The following is a 17,739-nucleotide window of genomic DNA, read 5'->3' as shown; positions in this document are numbered from 1 at the left end:
TGGCTCCCCCCAAGGGACGGTTGTCATGCCACTGGTGTCCCCAGGCCCTGCTTCCTCACCAGGATCCCCAGCTCCTGGATCAAACCTGCACCGGCTGCTTCTCTGCTTCCACAGCCCTGAGAGCAGCGCCCTTCCCACTGACCTCATTGCTCTCTCTCCCGTCTGCCCTCTCCCCGGACTCTAAGCTCCTCACATGTGGGAACTGAATCAAACTCACTTTTGTTAGCCCAGCACCCAACCCCTATCGGGTCAAATCTGAGTCTCACCAGGGTCATCTGGAGGGCTTGCTAAAACTCATTGTTGGGCTCCATCCCCAGAATTTTTGACACTGCTGCTCCCAGGACCACACTTTGAAAATGACTGCAGGATACCTTTGCAAAAGGTGCTGTGTGAAGGGTGAACCACTTCAGGTTCGATTTTTTTCCTGGGTTTTTATAGTCAGGTCCAGCTCTTCACCTGTCTCCTCCGTAAGTCCTCCCTGCCCCCCTGGGACCCCTCCTACCAGAGCTCTCTCCCTGTGCTCCTCCCAGCCCTGAGGGTTAGGTGCCCATGCCTCACCACTGCAGCCCCCTTGGCCGCCCAGAGCTGGGTCCTTCCGGGAAGAAGGGGGTCAGGGCCATGGAAACATTACTCCCTGAGCCCATGAGGCAAACTCTCCACGAAGTGCTCCCACAGCCCCTCCCCTCCCACACATGGATCACCAGACCCACTGCAGCTGGAGAGTAAAGAGGGGGCAGCACTGGGCTGTCCCCATACAGATACTGGGGACCCAGGAGCCCCCAACACCTTGACTGGGGACATCTTCCAGTTACCTGGCTGGCCAAGAATTCAGTTGGCCTGATTCAGCATCCGGGGCTCTTCCGCTACCTCAGTTTGACAGCGAGGCTGGGAAGAAGTGTTCAGTGGACCAGTTCATTACCACCCACGGCCCTCACACAGGCAGGATGGTGGTCCGTGCTGGTTAGGAGGAGTGGAAGGGGGAGTCCCCATGGTCAGCACCAAGGCTAGCAGCTTGATGCAGAGAAGACACTCAAGCCCTTAGGGTCCTCATGCTGCCCAACCTCAGGGGGCCCCATCTACATTGTAATCCACATGAATAGTAACTTCTGGAGTTGTGCAGTGCACAACCTGTGCAGTGTTACACAACAGTTGGTCCTACTGATCCTGAAAAATGTCCTCCTTTGATATTCCCTGAAAACCTACTATGTCCCTAGTAGGTATTCTGGCAGGCAGCCAGAAAACAGTCTATCCTCTTGGGGCTCTTTAAGGAAAGGCCAGCTACAGCCTGTGATGAGGAGAAGAATGCTCACACGAGGGCATGCCCAGGCGCTGTGGGAGCCAGGGAGTGGCTTATCTCTGCCCAGTGAGGTCAGGGCGCTGGCACGTGGGGGCAGCCAGCTCCCTATGGGCTGGTTCATCCAGCCAGGCTGGAGGCTATCAGGCGGCGGCAGCTGAATCTGCAGTCTCAGCGTCTGGGCCTGGGTGCCTTCTTGCTTTCCAGGGATACCTGGAGCCACAGAGCCCGGGGCCAGATGGGTCTCATGGGCTGTGGCAGCCCCGGACCCCTCTCCCCTTGCCATGGTGTAGGTGTGCAGAATCAGAGATTAGAGCCCTCTGTTCCTGGGCAGAAGGAGGTGTGGAGGCAGGGAAAGGGGCATAAGCAGCTAAGACAAACCAGGGCAGCTCCAGGGGCTTTGGCCAAGGAACTCAGCCTGCCTCACTGGCATGGTTGGGGATGGATGCATGCTTCTTCTGCTTTGTCCAACCAATGGGACACTTTTTCAAAGAAGCCTCGAAGAGGCCCTCCCAGTCCTTCTGCAGCATCTTCCTCTGGGCTCCAAGGGACACTGAAGTCAGCCTCCAGTCTCCAAATATGGGTAAGGTCCTGCACTGACTTCCCACCCACCCACCATGGGCTGGCTCTGTGCAGACTCTAACTTGGGCAAGAATCCCTGAGAGCTCAAAAGGCAGCCTTGGGAGACCTCCTGACTTCGTCCCAGACCCTTAAATCGGATCAGATCTCACACTCTGGGCTTACTTTGCATTGACATGGGACCAATGATGGCACATTGATGGTTTGCTTTGCCATCGATATGGGCCACTTCGTACTCATTTCTATGTCCCTAGCACCTAGCCTGGGACCTGGCACCGACTAGGTGCTCAATTAATGTTGTGTCTTTTTTTTTTTTTTTTTTTTAAAGATTTTATTTATTTATTTGACAGAGAGAAATCACAAGTAGGCAGAGAGGCAGGCAGAGAGAGAGAGAGGAGGAAGCAGGCTTCCCGCTGAGCAGAAAGCCCGATGTGGGGCTCGAACCCAGGACCTGGGATCATGACCTGAGCCGAAGGCAGCGGCTTAACCCACTGAGCCACCCAGGCGCCCCTAATGTTGTGTCTTGAACGACTCAACCGCTAGTTTCTGTAGCTAGGGGCAGAGCATATTCAGAAGCCCTTGGTTGTTCTCCTCGGAACCTAATGGGCCCTCTTATACTCAGTGGTGATTAAATATCACGACTTTCTAACCCTCACCATGGCCCCGATCCTGTTGTTAGACCCGGTCAGGCATTTCGCTATTCGATACGCTTAATCACACAGAAGACTTATGTACAGATGAGTTCAAACATTGAAAATAAACAGAAAAACATGAAGAGATTCATGCAGCTCTGGCCAAAGTAGAAAATCAAACAGCAGCTGTGAGCCCTATCAGGGTACAGTCTGGTATGTGGGTACCCACAGAAGAGGGTTTTAGGAATGTTAGGTCAATGGCTCCAGGGCCTGTGGACTTTTGAGCCTGGAGGGGGTTTGGTCGGGGGAATAACCATTCGAGATGGTCTGCCCAGTATCCATGAAGCAGGGGTGTCCAGCGGCCGGCAAGGCCCCGTTGTGGCCTCCCCGCTCACACCGCATGCTTTTTTTCTGGACACAGATGTAATCTTTTTGCCTGGAAGTCCCCTTCCCTCCAAATGACAAAATTCAAGGTCCAGCAGAAAGGCTACCTTTTCCATGAAGCCCTCAAGGTACCTCTTGTTTGAGACAGAACGAACCCCCCAATACTTCAGTCCTCTTGACTCGGCACGGGTACCAAGATGGGACCAGCATACAATGGTGGGTACTTTCCCTTAGAGGTCCAAGGGGTGGATGGTGGTAAGGACCTGGATCCTCCCACCCCAGTCTCCATCACCCCACACCCAGGTGCTAATGTTGACATTAAAACTAATTCCCTTTGAGAGAAATAATTCACATTTCCCATGCAGGTAAAAAGAATAACAGTTTCTGTAAGACCTTTCCTGTTATATGAATCTGAAATAAACAATCCAAGTAAAAAGCAGGCTACTTACCATGCAAAGAGAAGCAGCTTAAGGGAAGTCCCCTAGTTCCCCTTCCCTCCATGTGACAGCCCCTAAAGCCACATCATGTAGAAATTCTGGGCCTCCCCGGGGCAGTAAGGTCCATGCTGGGCGGTCCCATCCCAGCATCTAGCCTGGGCCTGACACGTAGCACACCTGCAATCATGGAACAGCAGTCACGGGGAGACGTGGCCAGACTCACACCATGGAGATCTGACCCTGGACTTGCACTCTCGGGGTGTGGCCTGTGGAATGGCCGTTACTTCCATTTTACATATTCCATACTGTATTCCATTTTCCATACTGTTAAATGGCCGTTACTTCCATTTTACAGATGAGAAAACTGAGGTCCAGTTAGGACTTCCGTAAGGTCCCAGAGTTGGCTCTGGCCCTAGTCCCAGCCGGTTCCAGGATTCAGGCTGCCTCGAAGGTAGTGAGGCCAGGCAACTCGTTGCTGTGGGAATGACTAATAGCTGGTCACCTGGTTACATGGGGCTCTGGGGTGGTCTGCTCCCCTCCTCGAGGCTTTCCTCTGCCCTGCTGAGCTGCCCAAACTCAGACTTTCCAACCTCTCATTCTCAGCTATTTCTGCAAACCCGGGGCCACCCTCTTTCCTAGCTTCTAAACCACAGCAGCTCAGGTCCCAGGCCCTCCCTCTCTCCAGCTGGAGGTTCAGGAGGCAAGAGCAAGGCTCCACCTGACTCCAAGCACCCCACCCTCCCATCCTTCAGGGCTGACCTGAGGGTCGATGGGTGGGGGGACAGGATAAAGGATGCCAGTCTCAAATCAGGGTTTAAAAGCTGGGTTACAGCCACACACATCTTAATTGGTCCATTTCTATGTTCTCTGTGGCCATTTTTCCTTTCTGATGGACTCTTACAAACATTTTACTGTTATATTTCTTGTAATACTGCCTGGAATCATTATTTAGACATCATAAAAAAATCATTATTATTTCTAAAAGAAAGGCTGACAATTCCTACAAAAGAGAACAGAAAAAGCTCGGGCACACATGCAAACACACACACACACACACTGATCCACACACAAGTACACATACCAGCGAGTTTAGTGTGACAAAAAAAAAGAGGTCTATCACCACAATGCTTTGCAAAATAGACATGAATGAATAATTTATAGGGCTCTTTACAAACATCTAGATTTCTTAATCATTCTAGAAAAATCCGGTTCGATTACTTACAGCAGCAGGTCTGTGCTAAACCAACCCAGAAATGGTTACCAGTAAGTAAAATTTACGGTTCCCAATGGGCCAGCCTTTCACAGACCTGCACTGTAAACATCTTTTTTTTTTTTTAAATACACCAGAACCCACAAAGCCATCGCTCTTACTAGCCAAAGGCACCATGTGTGATAAATCCTCAAACCCTTTACTTTGCAAGAAGGTTCCCGACTTCATGTACGGATGATCCTATTTCCTGCTTTACTGTGGCACGAACTCCATGACGCTGTGCTCTTTGCGGCCAGTTCCAAATCAGGGGTGCCTGCACCAAGACCACGAAGCCCTAATTCTTCAGACTCCCTGAGACGCTGAGGCACAAGGAAGCAGGCCAGGGGTTGGCGGCGTTGGGGGGAGAGGCCCACACGTCATCCCATGCCACTGTGGACCTGTGCCCTGCCCAGACTTACCGACAGCAGGCTGCTGTGACATGTGGCCAATGCCAGCGTCTGAAGCCTGAGTCCCCCGGCAACCCCGCTGTGATCCAGGCCACTGCCTCTTGCTTAGGGCTCCCTCTGATGTATGGGCAGCCTGACTCTGTCTTTGAAGTCAGGGCTCAAGCTGACCCTCAGAGGTGAGGGACCCGCTGGGCTACTGCCCCCTCAGCTTACACTCCAGCTCCTGGCCTCGGGGACCGGCTCCTGGACTGGGAGCAGTGACTGATGCCCGGTTACAGAGTGCACAGCAAGAGAGCCGTTCTTGATACTTCCTGTTTGGGGAGGAAACCTCACTGGGGATAATGAGTGGCTCAGACTCCAGTGTCTTGGCCACAGGAACTGAGGCAGGACAGCCAGCAAAACCCAGGATGCCCATAGTGAATAAATGTCATCTAGGCCAGGTGGAGGCTGCCTCCCCGTGTGTGTGTGTGTGTGTGTGTGTGTGTGTGTGTGTGTGAGAGAGAGAGAGAAAGAGAGAGAGAGACACGGAGGGAGGGAGGGAGGGAGGTGCGTTTACTCCCCGTGTGTGCATGTGTGTGTGGGGGGGGGGAGGTGCATTTACTCCCCACAGAGACAGAGAGAGAGAGAGAGGTGCGTTTACTCCCCGTGTGTGTGTGTGTGTGTGTGTGTGTGTGTGTGAGAGAGAGAGAGACAGAGAGAGGGAGGGAGGTGCGTTTACTCTTCGGGTTACAAAGCCAAACATAATGGCTGCAGAAAGCGGCAATTTGTCAATTGCCGTGGGGGTAATTTATCGCAATCACCGTGGCTGGCATTGGCTTCGTGATCATTTTCTCAGAGTTTCTGTGCCGACAAAGCTTCCATGGTCATCCTTGCTAGTCAGTGCCCACAGTGGGGAGAAGGACAGACAGAAGAAGGACCCACAGGCAAAAGACCGCACCGCCACAAGGGCGAAGCCAGGATGGGCGTGAGCAGGCCTCCTGCTGATGGCTTTTCTGGCGACCCCAGAGGCCACGCTGGCAGACCAGAGGGCGGGCAGAGGCTTAGAGTCTTTTTTTAATCATCGAAGTTAATTATACCATGTCCAGTCTTAGGACAAGTATATTCTACAGCTTTCCACTTGTTTGAAAACTGGTGATCTTGGAAAATGGAGGTTTTGAGTAACCCTGCTCATTTTGAGAACCAGAATACATATACCACCCGGCTCTGGGCAGGTCACTCTGTTATTACAAGTGGCAGAACAGGGGCTGCACGATCGTCTAACTGCTGTGTCTGTGTCCTGTCTCTTAGGCCAGAGAGAGACCTCCCATGGGCAGGGGTGTTCTTGAATCCCCTGTGTCCAGCATAGATCAGGGCAAACAGATTGAAGTGTGACCCTGCCCAGGTGCCTTTCCCTCTCTGTTCTGATCATTCAGTTAAACAGTGAACGTGAAAGCCCCCAAACCACATTTTGGTTTACACCTTTCCTGTGCTTTGCTGTGGGCTACTCACTGACTGCTACCCCAGAATCTTCTCCCTCTGCTGCCTCCTGGGACTCTGGATGGTCACTCAGCTTCCCAGTGAGACTGTAGGCTCCCCAAGGGCAGGGACCTGGTGCCCTGTAACCCTGGGTATCCCCACCCCTGCTCATGGTATTCTGCTCACTGGGAGTGCATAGGTGCCTGTGGGCTCCAGGGGGGTTCTTAGACTGCAGGTTTGGGGCAGCCCCAGCACCCCCGATTCAGTAGCTGGGGTGAGCTCCGCATTCTCTTGTCTCCTCAAACTTCTAGGTGGTCTCTCATCCCCTTGGAGAAGCTGTACTGTCAGGACCTCATCCATCCATTCATCCATCCTTCCTTCCTCCCTCCCTCCCTTTCAAGATTTTATTTATTCATTTATCAGAGAGAGAGAGAGCAAACACAAGCAGGGGGAGCTGCAAGCCGAGGGAGAGGGAGAAGCAGATTCCCCACTGAGTAAGTACCCTGATGCAGGGCTCAATCCCAGGACTCTGGGATCATGACCTGAGCCTGAGGCAGGCGCTTAACTGACTGAGCCACCCAGGCATCCCAGGACCTCATCATTTCTTATGAAAGCAAACGCTCCAGGTGTGAGTGGACAGGGACATGCCCATGGTTCTGAGAGGTCCAGGCTGGCTGTGATTCCCCCATGTCCTGGGGTTGTCAATGAGCTCAGGGCACAGCTGAGGAGCTGTGCCCTGAGCTCCCGCTCTACATTTGCCACACACAGCCCTGGCAGATCAGAACACTGAAGAACTGGAGCAAAGTTTACAGGAGGACAGACAGGCCCAACAGGCAGCACACAACAGGTCACTATCAGCTCTCCAGTCCAGGAACACCCAGAGGGCAGAGCTTTTCTGGACAAAAGTCCCCAACCCCAGCACAATCCTTGGCTGCCCCGCCCAGCACAGGCTCTTTTCCTTCCGTTCCAGTTCCGGTACTTCTGGCCAGCCGGAAGCCATCTGCATAGACCAACCACCGGAGCCCTAGTCCCGCCTCTGGTTGGGGCTGATTCATTGGACAGTGGTGACTGGCTCCCCAGCACAGGCCCCTCCCATTCCAAAATGCCACCCTAAGTGATGCCGCATGTCACCCTGTCTGGGCACAGACTCTACCCAGAGGGCCCATGTCATACCCACTATGAGCCCGGAATGACTGACCTTCAGAGAGACCCTCGCCCCGACTGCCAGGCATGCTGGGACGTCCCGAGCCCACCCTCCCGACACCCTGATGGCCATACCACTAACACACGTGGCAGTCAAGGCTCATCCAGCAGAGACCCCCACACCCCGGCTTTGGGAGACCTGCTGTTCCCCCCACCCCCCACCCCGAACGGAGACCGCCCCATTCCCCAGTCCCCAAATGCCTTTACATTTCCCTGTGATTGAGTTTCTACATCTCGGGGCTCTATCTTCTACAGTTTAATCTCCTATTGGGATAGCTCTGGAAGGCTTAAGAACGTGATTGCTTACATCCCACCTGGCTCCCAGGAAGCGGGAGAGAGAGGTGGAAGAAGTCACTGCCTGATCGAAGGACAGTTGGCGCCCACCTGTCCCATGATCTGCCAGGTGACTGTGGTGACTGAGGAGGACAGGCTGATCAGGAACAGCTGTGCAACTAACTGTCCAGTGACCATGTTCCACGTGTGAGGGGGAGGGAAGCCTTCTGCCCTGGGATGAAGTGACCATGAAGGCCTTTGTGATACTGCATGATTGAGCAGTCCCCGATCCTGCCCGGCAGCTCGTTCACCCCTAGCCGGTTCCCTCTCGAGTACCTGGCACCCAGTTGGTTCTGGGAAATGTTTGTTGAATGAATAAATGAGGCAGAATTTGGACAAGCGTGTATAGGTAGTGATTAGGAGCCTCAAGTTTGGGGGAAGAATGGATTGAAGCCTAGTGTTTCCTTGGGACGGTTATGCCATTGGGAGAAAAATATTACCTAATTCCCAAGAGCGGTGAAGGTTCAAATGAACTCACAGTTATAACGCGCTCGGCCCAGAGCCTGGCATGTGGGGTACTGAGTGTTCAGGGATGATGACTGTCATTTCAGGTGTGCTCCAAGGCGTGCCCGTGGCATGCCAAGGATGTGAAGGGTGGATGTGCAGACGTCTGGGGAGCCTGGATGGCTGGCGGGCCTAGCTGCAGAGGGCAGCAGGAGGAAGGGAGAATTCTGTAGCTGAATGTTCAAAAACCACCTCTAGAGTGGCCCTTCCCCACCTCTTCTCTCTCACCTCCAAGTTCCGTAACCCCCATAGCCTCCTGGATTGGGGCTGCGCTGGCAAAGATAGAATATGAGTGGGAAAAAGAGGCACACGTCCCACTAACCCCCAGGAGGGATGAAAAGAGGCTGCTTGACCTTAGGTTTTAATAACTGTTTAAAAAGGCAAGCTTCTTTGTTTTAAAGCAAGAGGCCCAATCTGGGTCCAGGGGCTAGGAAGCAATTTCATGGAGTGCCCATCTGACGCAGCCGGGACCGACCCGCCAAGCAAGTCCTGGCCACTACACGGGTGGGGAGGGCAGGAAGTGGGGGAGATCCAGCCCCAGGGAGCCTGGACATCACTGAATCAACTGCTTCCCAGTGTGCCTGAAAATCACCCTGGCCACCAAGATATTCTTTTTGCCGACTGGCCAGGGAATAAAGCAGGAGCACAGTCTTTTCTCCCAGTCTGGAAGACTCTGGCCAGGACAACAAGCAGGGAGCCTTGAGGCGTGGGCCCGTGGCCAGCTTTGCAACAGAGAAGCAGCCACTCTCTGGGCCTTAACCACCTTCTCTAGGGAACTGAGGGGGCTGGGACTAGAAGAGCAATGAGCCTAGAAGGTCCCCAGCTGATAAAAGCTCAAATCCCTGGGGGAAGAGGGTGGGCTCTGATATTTAATTTATTGCACTCCTAAAACTCAGCACTTGACACAGCTAATCCCCCAGGCAGGCATTATCGTCACTGTCTTACAGATCTATCAGGCCCAGCGTCCTTAGCAAGGTTTTACAGATGGAGGGAGTGCAGGGAGTTGTGAGGACTTGGTCAAAGTCACATGGGAAAGAGCTGGGGTTCCGACTCGTTCCATGGGACTGTGAAGCCAGAGGCTCTCAGCTACGATCTGCCAGCTCCTTGGCTCAGGTGTGCAGCTTTGCACTACAGTCATTAACTCTCACTTTTTAACTATTTTGGAGCCCTGCCCAGTACTCCATAAGTGCAAGGAGGGAAGGGCCACAGGGCAAGGACAGGAAACATGAATGGGAGGACAATTCACCTGTTTGTCCTAGAGTACCCACAGGTCCTAGGAAGGCAGCAGTCCCCGTTGGGACTGGCTGTCCAACCCTCTAGGAAACAGGTGGCCTGGACTGAGCTCCCTGCAGACTCAGAGGCCAGCGTAACCCCATGCTGACTCCAGGCCATCCTCCTAGGTTGCCTGGCTGAGGCCAACTGGCCCATCATTCAAGGTCTCCTTCCCTTCTGTACCCCAGGGATACCCCCTGCTCCACTAAGGCCATTTATCCATCAGTTGATGATCAAACACCTGCTCCAAGCTGCACTCCCATCACCCCTCCCCCGCATCTCTGTAGGCCAGGAGGGAGCGCTCAGACAGGCTCGGAAATGAGGAAGACAGTCCTCCAGGTGCTCCTGGCTGGGTGTAGGGGTTTCATGCAGACTCAGATTCAGTCAGACGTGGGGAGGATCTAGGCATCTGTGTTTTTAACAAACCATGCAGGTGATTGAAGGGACACATCCACGTGAGACCCTTTGGGCTTGTGGCTATCCTGGACCCCAGCACCGCCTTCTCTGCGCTGACACCTCTGAGAACATGTCCTGTTTGTCCCACCGGCAGGCTGCCCTGGATTCGCCAGTCAGATAAACCCGGGTGCAAATCCCTATTTTGGCAACTTACTACCTTTGTGTTTTTGCCAAATACCCATGCTCTCTGAGGCTCAGTTTCCCCATGTGGAACAAGATGATGGCGCTGCCTTCCTGCCCTGAGGATTAACTGGGACAGTGTGTGCAAAGCAAGCTGTCTGGCACAGATAAACGCACACTAAATGTCTGCTATTAATTATATCATCACTGCACCCTGATGGACAGAAATACTTCCCTGGGGCTATTTCCAGAACCCCGCTTCTGGAGCCTGTTTCCGAAGCCTCCCTGGACACCTGGAAGGCCTTTTTGTGCCCTCCGCCAGGGCTCCAGCACGACCTGCCCGCATTTTCTCCCGGGTTTTGGCCTCCTGGCCCCCAAAACGACATTAGCTCAGTACCTTCCCCTTTATCTACCCAGAGTGCCCAAAAGTTACAACCACACCCTTGCCTCCAAATTTCGGGAAAAGGGACAGGAGGGTTAAGTTTGCTGGGCAAGAGCGGGCAATGGTCAGCCTGGCCTCTTCCAGTTCAAGGTCGGGCGCCCCCGCCCTTGTCGCCGGCTCTGCTTGGGGCTGTGAAGCGGATGGGAAGGCTGACGGTAAGGTCCCGCCCCCGCTCCCCGCCCTCCCCGGATACTGGCGGGCCGGAGCCACGGGGACCCGGGACCCGTGCCCTCGGCGGGTCCGCAAAGCTACAGCCTGGGTCTGGACTCCTGCTCTCCCTAGTCCCGCCCCCCGCGGAGCGCCCCTGGCCCTGTCCCCGACCCCGCGCACGCGGCCGGCGTCCCCGGGGGAAGGCATGCGGGCAAAGTGCGGGGCCGGGGATCCGGGTTCTCTGCCGCCGGGCGCACGTGGTGGTTCGGTCCCCACGGCCCCGGTCGCCTGCAGACGCGTGGCGGCGCCGGGCCCCCGAGCGGCGGTGGCGGGGGGCGCAGCGGGGAGCCTCCGGGGCGGGGGTCCCGGGCGGGGCACAGCCCACAGCCCGGCTGCGACGCGGCGGTGGGGTCACTCACCAGTCCGGCCCGCCGCTCAGAGCCGCGGCGGCGGCTGAAGGTCCGCGTTGGAGGCGGTGGCCCGGCCCCGAGGCTCCTCCTCTCCCCGCGCCCCGCCCGCCCGCGGGGACTGACCTGTGGGGGAGGTGGCCGCCCGCCAACCCGCCGCTGCTTATCCGCCTAGGCCACGTCCCCCAAGGCCGCAATCGGGGAGCTGCAGGGTCCCCCATCCCAGCCTGGCCCTTCAGCCCAGGCGGCGGCAGCCACCGCCGACCTTCCGCCCCCCGCCCGACGTTCAGAGCCAGCCCGCCCACTTCCTGATCTGCGTCCCCTCCTCCCTGCCGGGGCAAAAGTGTGCAGGACTCCGGGCTGCCACTTATCCAGGACAATGAGGGCGTGGAGGCCAGGGTGACTTCCTTAATCTGGGGGACACCTCAAATCCACTGCCATTTTATAATCGAGGGTAACTGGTTGGTCAGGTTTGCACAGATGGCAAGAGGCCGAGGTGTCAGACTGGAAACTGCTTCCTTCTTTTCTGCCACAGAAGCAGCAGGCCACAGAGACCCCTTCTCAACAAGGCAGCATCCAAGGCACTGTGGTCCTGGCACTTTTCCCTCCCTTGTCCACACATGGGGTAGACCTTTAATCCTGGCCCACTGTCCCCGGGTTTCAAGACCTGGGAACTGGCGGAGGGCGCTTAGGAGGAGCTGCTGGGGACCACGGGGTTTGCTTTCCTGTCTAGATCTCCTAGGCCCCCCGCACTCCCCTGCCCCTGAAAAAAAGGTGGCCCCAACACGCCTGCTGCCCTCCCTTGCCCCCTGTGGGTGGCATCACAGCACAGCACAGATGTTTGGGGTGTCTTTCTAGAGGTGTGTGCGCCCTTCTGAAGCCTCTTCTCACCTCCAACCTCACCTCACGACTGGGCGCTGCTGACTTATTCCCTTCCCTTTACAGGGGATGAGGTAGGGGCTCTGGTTAGGAGGGGTACAGTTGGCATTAAGGTCCCTCATCTTCTGGGAGACTGACTGGGGCAGACCCTTGGGACTCCGTCTAGAAAATGCCTGGGGGGCATATTCCATCAGCACCTTTAGATTATTCCCAGGAGCCCAGCAGGGCAGGAGAGATAAGCCCTAGGGAGGGTTATCTGAGTCCGGAGGCCAGACTCTGGGGACTGGGCCCTACAAATGGACCCCACAGAGCCTAACAGAGGGCGAAGAGGCAGAGTTCTGACCTTCCCCCACAGTGGTGGGGAATGCTGCTGGGAAGGGTCTCTTCTCCCCACTCCCACCTCTGCCCTCCCTGAGATCCACCCATGAATACCTTTGCTTGCTCACCTCCCGCCTAGAATACTCTCCACCCGCAGCTCTCTGCAAGGCCCAGATTCCCTCCTGCCTCCTTTTGCTCCATCCTGCCCCAGGGCCACACCCTCTCGGAGCTCACCACTCAGGGAACCCTGCCATACCACACCATGTCCCATGTATCGGGGACCCGGGAGCCCAATGCCTCACCCCTGCCCTTGGATGGTGGGTTGCTGCCGCAGTGGGTTGTAAACTTTAAGAAGACAGGAGCCCGTTCCTAATCCCCTTTGGTGCACCCTCCCCGCACTGGTGCTTTTAAGTATCTCTGGCTGATGGCAATCTCTGAGCATCCTTCCTGCAGTGCTAGCGAGCAGCACAAGGAGATTGAGCTTGAGAAATGGAGGCACTCAGAGGTGTTCCAGCCTTCTTGGAAGGACCCTTGGATCCATCCAGCATCCTTCCAAAGAGACCTGGTGGGCCTCTTCGTGGGGCTTCCCATGAGTTGGAGAGAAAGAGAGATGAAGGCTGGCCTGACACAGGACTGTAGAGGGAGGAACTTCCGAAGGGGAACATGAACTTCTACAAGAGAACATCAGGGGCCTGAAGGAGACAGGGAGGGAGGTCGGTGAACGCCCTGCTGTAGGCCAAGAGCTTAAGTGGAGAGAGCACCACCTACTCCATTGATCTTGGTGCTTTGCAGGTCTGTATCCTCCACCAGGATTGGGGGCAGCTTGTCTGTCAAGGGGTCTGATGTGGGTGCGGGATCAGGAAATGTTTCCTGAATCCTTTGAGGGCCAAGCTCTTGGAAGCAGAGGAGCTCTCTCCTGACCTAGGGGGGAGGACAACGCGTTGACACTGGCTGAGCCCCTCCTCTGTGCCAGCCTCGTGTCTGATCAGGCCAAGGGCAGAGCAGTCAGAGCCATTCTTTCCAGACATTTGGCAGCTCGTGTTACTTCTCTGCTCCACCCACACCCCATCCTCTCCTGGTGGCCTCCTCTCCTCCCCTCAAACAGATCAGGCAGGGTCCTCAGACAGGCCACAACCCTTGCTGTTACCTCTGCCCAGCCCCTGGCTGTCCCGGTGGCACTCCTTCAGGTGTGAAGGACCTCCTTCAGGTCCTTGCAGAAATAGCGTCATCTCCATGAGACCCGCCCCATCCTCCCCCATCCTCCCCCATCCTCCATCCAGGTACCATGTCCTATTTCTGTTCTGCTTTTTGAAAGCTTTCTCTTCTAACATGCCGTGAAACATACTTTTCCTGTTTGTTGTGTCTTAACTGTCTGCTCCCACAGAAATGTGAGCTCCCCGGGGCAGGGAGCTAGTTCTGCCTCATTGACGTCTGTATTCTCAGTGCTCAGTGTGGTGCCTGGCACATAGCTGAGTGAATGTACCTCCCATTCTTACCCTTCTTCACCTCCCTCAGCATCTCTGGGGAACTTCCCCCATGGTTCTTGGCCACCCCAGAGCCAGCGTGTTACTGGAACATAGAAAGTGTCCGGTATGTGCACAGAAGCATGTCTGGGCCTCGAGTTGCCCACTATTCTCTTTATGAAGCCCCTAGTGTCAGCCTCCTGAGATGGCCCTTTTCTCTGAAGACGAGGCTTGCCCTCTGGCTCAGAAGACAAGAGCATCCAAGAAGAGAATCTAGAGGCTCACCGCCTTCTTGGGCCAGAGAGAAAAATGTTGTGCCCTCTCAGCTTCTTGGATTGATCCAAAATTTATAGGCTAGGACAGAGCACATCCATTTCACAAAATAAACACCCTAATTGACTGTGAAGAGATGGCCACGAGAAGCCATGTGCTCAGTACTCTGATGGCTGGGGGCCAGGCCCTCCTGGATCTAGAGGGTACTCCAAGCCTCTGGGCACAGGGAGCTGCTCCCTCTCTCATGAGGGAGGAAATGAGGCTGCAATTCTGGTGCTCGATCCTGACGGTGATCTGGACAAATGAACGAATTTCTCTGCCACAGTGGTGACCCAATAGGTAAAACTGTGTGGGAGCCCCCCAGAGCTGAAGCAGCAGCCAAAGGTAGGAATGGTCTGTGAGGAAGAGGCACGAATGGGGAAGCAAGCTGGCAGAAGTGTGATTGGGGCCTGGGATTGAAGTTCACAAACGGTCTCTACTTGGCACCTTATTTCGAACCAATATTGGTATGGCATGGTAAAGGTGCTTTCCAGAGCCCTGGGAGCCCCAGCGCAGTACCCCAGAGCTTAAATGCTCTGGCCTAAGGCTGCCCTTCTTCCAGTCCTCTGTTGAAACGTGAGCCCTCCCGAGAGGAAAAGCGCTCTGAGCTCAGTGTAATGATCTGTGTATCCCCAGGAGATTTAACTGTGGCCAGGACAGGAGCATTGGAGATTCTAAAGGCAAGCGCTAAATGGGGAGTGTGAATAACGGGCGGGGGATGGGGTAGGTGGGAGCAACCATTCCTCTAAGGGAGCTCACTAGCACATAGTAGACACTTAACTCGCTGTGTAACGTCAAGTGTCTTGGCTTGTGACCAGACCACCAGTGGCCAATAAGAATGTAGGAAGCTGCCCCAGTAACTCCAGGGAACATTCAATGAGCCCAGAAGCGGGTCCTCCTTGTGGGTCTATGGGAGCATACTTCGCCTTTAAGTTGGGGGAGTTTGCAAAAGGCACACAGCTGGAGAAATCTGGGTTTCAGCCCCTTGCTCCAAAGGTGGTGCGTGTGATGGCCTCAGAGAGGGTTTAAAATTAATAGAATCCCAGCCCGGCCCCCGACATCCTGAATCAGATGTGCATTTTAACCAGAGATTATGGGCACCGTCAAGTTTGAGAACGCCCTGGTCTAGGGTGCCCAGGAAAGCAGCAAGTCCTTGAACTCCTGGGCCAAAGCTGAGGATCAGAAGCCTAGTCCAGGCTACACTCCGCCTTGGTGGGTGGCATTTTAATACTGCGCTTTGCTTTCCCAGGGGTTCTTACGAGCCAAACAGCCTGACTTAATCTGCTTCTGAATTTTTGTAAATAGGGACTAAATGATTCTGCCCTTCACAACACTCAATGCCTATTATATAAAGCTTCAAGAAGAAAAATGTTAGATGAGTACGTTTACTCCTTTCCAATAACTGATCTTAGTTCTTGTTTTACCGTGGTGGCTAGGATACTCAGACCCACAGTCATTGACTATATGATCCTCATTGAATATACTTAAGTTCTGCTTTATTCTCCCATAGTCTGTGACTTTTTTGGTGTCAAGTTTACAATAAGCTATCTTCAGCTGCTTTTGGAAAAAGCCAGTTGTGTAAGCAAACTAAATAGGAAGCACCTGGGTGCTGCAATGGCTAGTCCTTTCTCCCCCTCAGCAGCCATCACCCTTTCCCGGCAAGAGCAAGGTCACAGCACGTTCTCTGCTGTAATTTTGAGAAGGGGACGGAGGGCTGGGGAGAAGGATATGCCCTTCCCTGTAGCCAGGCATCACCAAGGAAAGCAAATCCCACCAGGTCACATGGAGGGGGGAAATCATGATAAGGTGCTCACACCATGCCCCCCACCCTCCCCCATTTCCGCTTGGTCCATCTCCATGTCTGTCTCACCTGATGGCGGGTTCAAGGTCCTGTCCTTCATGCCAGGGGACTCTCCACAGCCTGGGATGGAGGGATCCTGTGCCCCCGAGGCCTCTGCCGCCATCTCTCCACGTGCTGCTCCTTCCACTGGGTGGTACACGCTCGGTTCACTTGGTGCAGGGTAGGTAGGCGGAGGATAGACTCCGCCGAGGCAACTCACAGACTCAGACTGGGAGAGTCACAGCTCTGCAAGGCAGAGGTGGGGGTCACTGACCTCAGGCTCATCTACAAACACACTGCGGTCAGCAGCAGAGATAAGCCCTCTGCACCTCTCCCCTCCCACTGTGTTTCAACCTGCTCCCTTCTGTTTCATGAGTCTTGGTTCTCCAGGAAAGGTGAGGGAAGGCAAAGGACATTGGTTGAGGTCCCACCTTGAGGCCGGCGCTGGGCCACGTTTAAATCACCCCCCATAAGCCTCACTGGCCCCTGCCAGGTGACTGGGATCTGCTCCATTCTTTAGATGGGGGAGGGGACCTGCTTGGCCTCATGCACTGAGGAAATGACAGCAGCCCGACTCCTGGATCTTTCTACTACCTTTGCCTTGCTAGGTGGAAGGCTCCTGTGGGCAGTGGCTAGCACCCCTTTGGTGACCCCCATTAGTGCCCAGGACTGGGGCCAGCATGGTGCTGGGAGCGGAACAGGGGCAGTACATGTGGTGTGACAGAGGGGGCATGAGCCACAGCGTGGGATTCTGTCCCCAACACTCCTCACAGTGCCTGCCACGCCTTGGTGAGGTTCCATCAGCTATCCCCAGCCTCCACAGGGGTGGCAGCTACACGGGGCTATGTCCCCCTGAGGTTTGCAGAGCCTGGGCAGGTCTGTGGAACGCCAGGGAGGCCGCCAAGAGCCTACTTCTCTCTGGCCTAGTGCCGGTTTCACTGATACGCACACGAGTATGTCGTCATCCTCAGAGCCACCTTCAAATGTTTGCTGGGATCTCAGTTCTACGACAAAGGCCAGGAGCCACAGTCAGCCGGCCACGGGGTCTCCTGGGATGAGGAGACGGCCTGACTTGGTCTCTGGAGGCATTTGGAGGATAAAGAAACACACTGACCTGGGTTCAGATGGGGTCTCCCCACAGAACCTTGATCTCCTCAGCGGTAATCTGAGAGAATATGCTGCCTCAGGTGATGTGAGAATGAAGTGAGAAATTTCCAGATGAGTGCCTGGCCCTTAGTGGGTGTCCATTAAAATGCTGCCAGCCAATCTGAGAGGAGAAGAAAGTGTGTTCAGGGAAAGGAAGACAGACCACTGAAAAGCCCAGTTCCATAAGAAATATGCTTCTTGGCAGGCCTATCTTCCCTTTTGGAAAAGTCTTCTTCCTTCGTCCTGTGTCCTGATCTAAATACTCTCCTCCTCTGAAAAGTGCTCAGGGAACCCTGTCTCCTCTGACCTCATGGACTGGAACCAGTAGGTGATGAATGCCTACCCCTCCTTCGTCCCCTGTCCCAGAGGTCAGTGGGTGCCGTGACACCCTAGTCTGGGAATCAGGAGACTTGGCCATGCTCTGCCTTGGAGCTTACCATCAAATCTCCCCTTGCTG

At 54.9% G+C, this 17,739-nt stretch overlaps 1 protein-coding gene across 3 annotated transcripts in view; it reads right to left on the bottom strand.

The window, feature by feature from the left end:
• STEAP3 (STEAP3 metalloreductase) overlaps positions 1-16,382 on the bottom strand; it is a 49,070-nt gene extending 32,688 nt beyond the window's left edge. Inside the window, exon 1 of one of the 3 annotated variants that reach the window (XM_047722577.1) lies at positions 16,167-16,382. In XM_047722577.1, coding sequence (XP_047578533.1) covers positions 16,167-16,260 — 94 coding nt within the window. In that variant the 5' untranslated portion in view covers positions 16,261-16,382. Of the gene's footprint in view, positions 1-4,994; positions 5,232-11,336; positions 11,601-16,166 lie in introns of those variants that run through there. The other 2 variants (XM_047722579.1, XM_047722578.1) reach the window with 2 other exon arrangements.
• Positions 16,383-17,739: the final 1,357 nt, after the last annotated feature.

The sequence above is a fragment of the Lutra lutra genome, chromosome 3, assembly GCF_902655055.1.
Source record: "Lutra lutra chromosome 3, mLutLut1.2, whole genome shotgun sequence".
NCBI classification, from domain to species: domain Eukaryota; kingdom Metazoa; phylum Chordata; class Mammalia; order Carnivora; family Mustelidae; genus Lutra; species Lutra lutra.
This window is presented reverse-complemented; position numbering and strand designations above follow the sequence as displayed.